The sequence below is a fragment of the Apaloderma vittatum genome, unplaced genomic scaffold, assembly GCF_000703405.1.
Source record: "Apaloderma vittatum isolate BGI_N311 unplaced genomic scaffold, ASM70340v1 scaffold6468, whole genome shotgun sequence".
In the NCBI taxonomy this organism is placed as follows: Eukaryota; Metazoa; Chordata; class Aves; order Trogoniformes; family Trogonidae; genus Apaloderma; species Apaloderma vittatum.
This window is the reverse complement of record NW_009728941.1, coordinates 1-2,247: the sequence shown is the minus strand read 5'-3', so window position 1 is coordinate 2,247 and position 2,247 is coordinate 1. Positions and strand designations below refer to the sequence as shown.

The 2,247-nt window shown below is 47.1% G+C and overlaps 1 protein-coding gene across 1 annotated transcript; it reads right to left on the bottom strand.

Annotated features, from left to right (window-relative positions):
• Positions 1-356: 356 nt before the first annotated feature.
• UBIAD1 (UbiA prenyltransferase domain containing 1) lies at positions 357-2,240 on the bottom strand (the record flags this gene model as incomplete). Its single annotated transcript, XM_009874249.1, has 2 exons — positions 357-967; positions 1,811-2,240. Coding segments are annotated over 2 exons (918 nt in total), but the record flags the coding sequence as incomplete, so codon positions are not given.
• Positions 2,241-2,247: the final 7 nt, after the last annotated feature.

Genomic DNA, 2,247 nt, shown 5'->3' with positions numbered 1-2,247 from the left:
TGGATAGGGAAAAAACCAACAACATACAACAGATGAAGTAATAGCACCTACATCGTTGTGATACTAAATATTTGGCAGTGTTCTGTGTTTACCACACAGGAGCCACTGGACTCCTTGACCACGGTAAGAAAAGGAGTTATAAGAGCAACCACCGTGCTTGGGAAGGGAGCAGAGAGTTTGTATTTGAGGTTCAATCTCACTTTCATTGGGTTGACAGTGAAAAATTCAGTGGCAGAAGGATGAAGTTCTTTGAATGTTTCCTCATCCCCTGAAGCAAAGCTGCACAGTTCACTCCTTCCAAAGAACTGACAAATCACTTTTTTGCTAAGCAAGACCAGAAATTATAAAATTCACAGACAACCAACAGCTCAAGACAGCCTCTCCATTCTTCCTGCTGTCCATAACGGGTCATCTACCCACATTGTCCACTGTTCACCAGCATTAATACTGAATCACGAGGCCTGGACCTACAGCTCTTGCTACAGCTTGGGCAGAGCACCAGCTGGTGCTAGCGTAATACCAAAAACATAGAAAAGCCCCAAGAGGAGATTGAGTTTGGCTGTCCGCTGCGGAATTTTGTTGAAGCTCTGACTCCGAAACTGCCTCTCCAGAGAAAACGCCATCGGGATGGTGAGTAGCGGCAATGCCATGCTGATGGTGTAGCGTGTGGCCAGCACACAGAAGATCAGGTAGGGCAAGAAGAGCAGCACGGTGTAGAGAACATAGGAGAAGGCAGGGCCGATGAGGATAGCCAAGGTGACAATACCCGCCTGCCGGTCAGACTCCATGTCTCGGGTGTTGTTGCTGTGCAGGATGGCCTCGGTACTGAGAGCCAGTGGGACAGCGTAGAGCAGTGGCGAGATGGACAGATAACCAACCTGCACAGCATGGGCAAACATGACAGCCAGGGGCCCAAAGGTGATCAGGATCACCACGTCTCCAAGCGCAACATATTTAAATCCAATTCCTGTGGCAAGACACAAGTATAAAATGAAGCATCATCAAACAACTCAAATGACAGAAGAGCATGGGTAATGTAACAGATCAGCCCTTTCCATAAAAATGTTGTAAAACAATTGATACACATGTAGCTATTGCCGAGAAGCACGGTATCTCTTTTTCCCAAAGATAAAATGAAGTAAACCCTCTGGATTTCTCCAGACAAACAAAGCAGCAGAAAACTACGGGCCAGGTTCTAATATCCATTCCACATCTAAAAGTACATACTTCTACAGAAATCTGTAGATATAAGGTACTCTTTAGTTACCAGATACACTACCTGATCCTGAAGCAATATGTAAAATGCTCAGATCAAAACACAAACCTGACAAGATTCTTGCAAGGAAACAAACGTAATAATTATCTACCCAACACAGGAAGACACTAAAAGCATCATCCCTTATTAAGAACAAACACAAACTGTTCTACATTCATGATGAAGCTCCTTCTATAGGATACAAAACACTTCAGAACAAAGTGACAAATTAACCTCCAATGGAAAAGAAAGTATGTAGTGAGCTATGCTGCTGAGGGAAAAGAGACACACATCACAAAAAGCTTCAGTAATAGTTCTGATAAGCACATAACGCCACATGCATAAATAACAATGTCTCAACACCTCTTTCCAACTTAGTGTGCCTCTTCCCACAACAATCAACGGCAAAGAATATAACCTTAAGTACCAGGAAACACCACCAAATATTTTTACAGTCGTTAAGTAGTTATATTATTTGAGTGTTCTAGAAACCCTTGACAGATAGTACTAACACGATCATATTCAGCTTCAAAGCAAACGGGATGCAGCACCCACCTCCGGTGTAAAGGAAGGAGCTGGAAAGTCCTCCAAAGTAAATCAGGGCCAGGTGCTCCAGCTTGAGCGTTGAGACAGCGTAGAGCCCAGCAGCACAGATACAGCCCACGGTATAAAGGAAGACTCCGAACCGGACCACGTCCTGAGGCTCCAGAATCTGGTCCACCAAAGTCCTGTCATCGCTCTTCTTGTGATCGATGCCTTTGGAGAAGTCGTAGTAGGTGTTCACCAAGTTGCCGGCTCCGTGCACAGCCAGGACGGTCACGGCGCTCCCCAGCAGCAGCCCCGGGTCTAGCGTTCCCTCGGCCCGGTACGCCAGAGCGCTGCCGAGGGCCACGGGGGTGAGGGAGGCACTGAAGCTCCACGGCCTGAGCGCCAGCACATAGGCCGCGCACTTCTGCCTCCAGGTGCCGGGAGGGACCCTCTCAGCGCCCGCC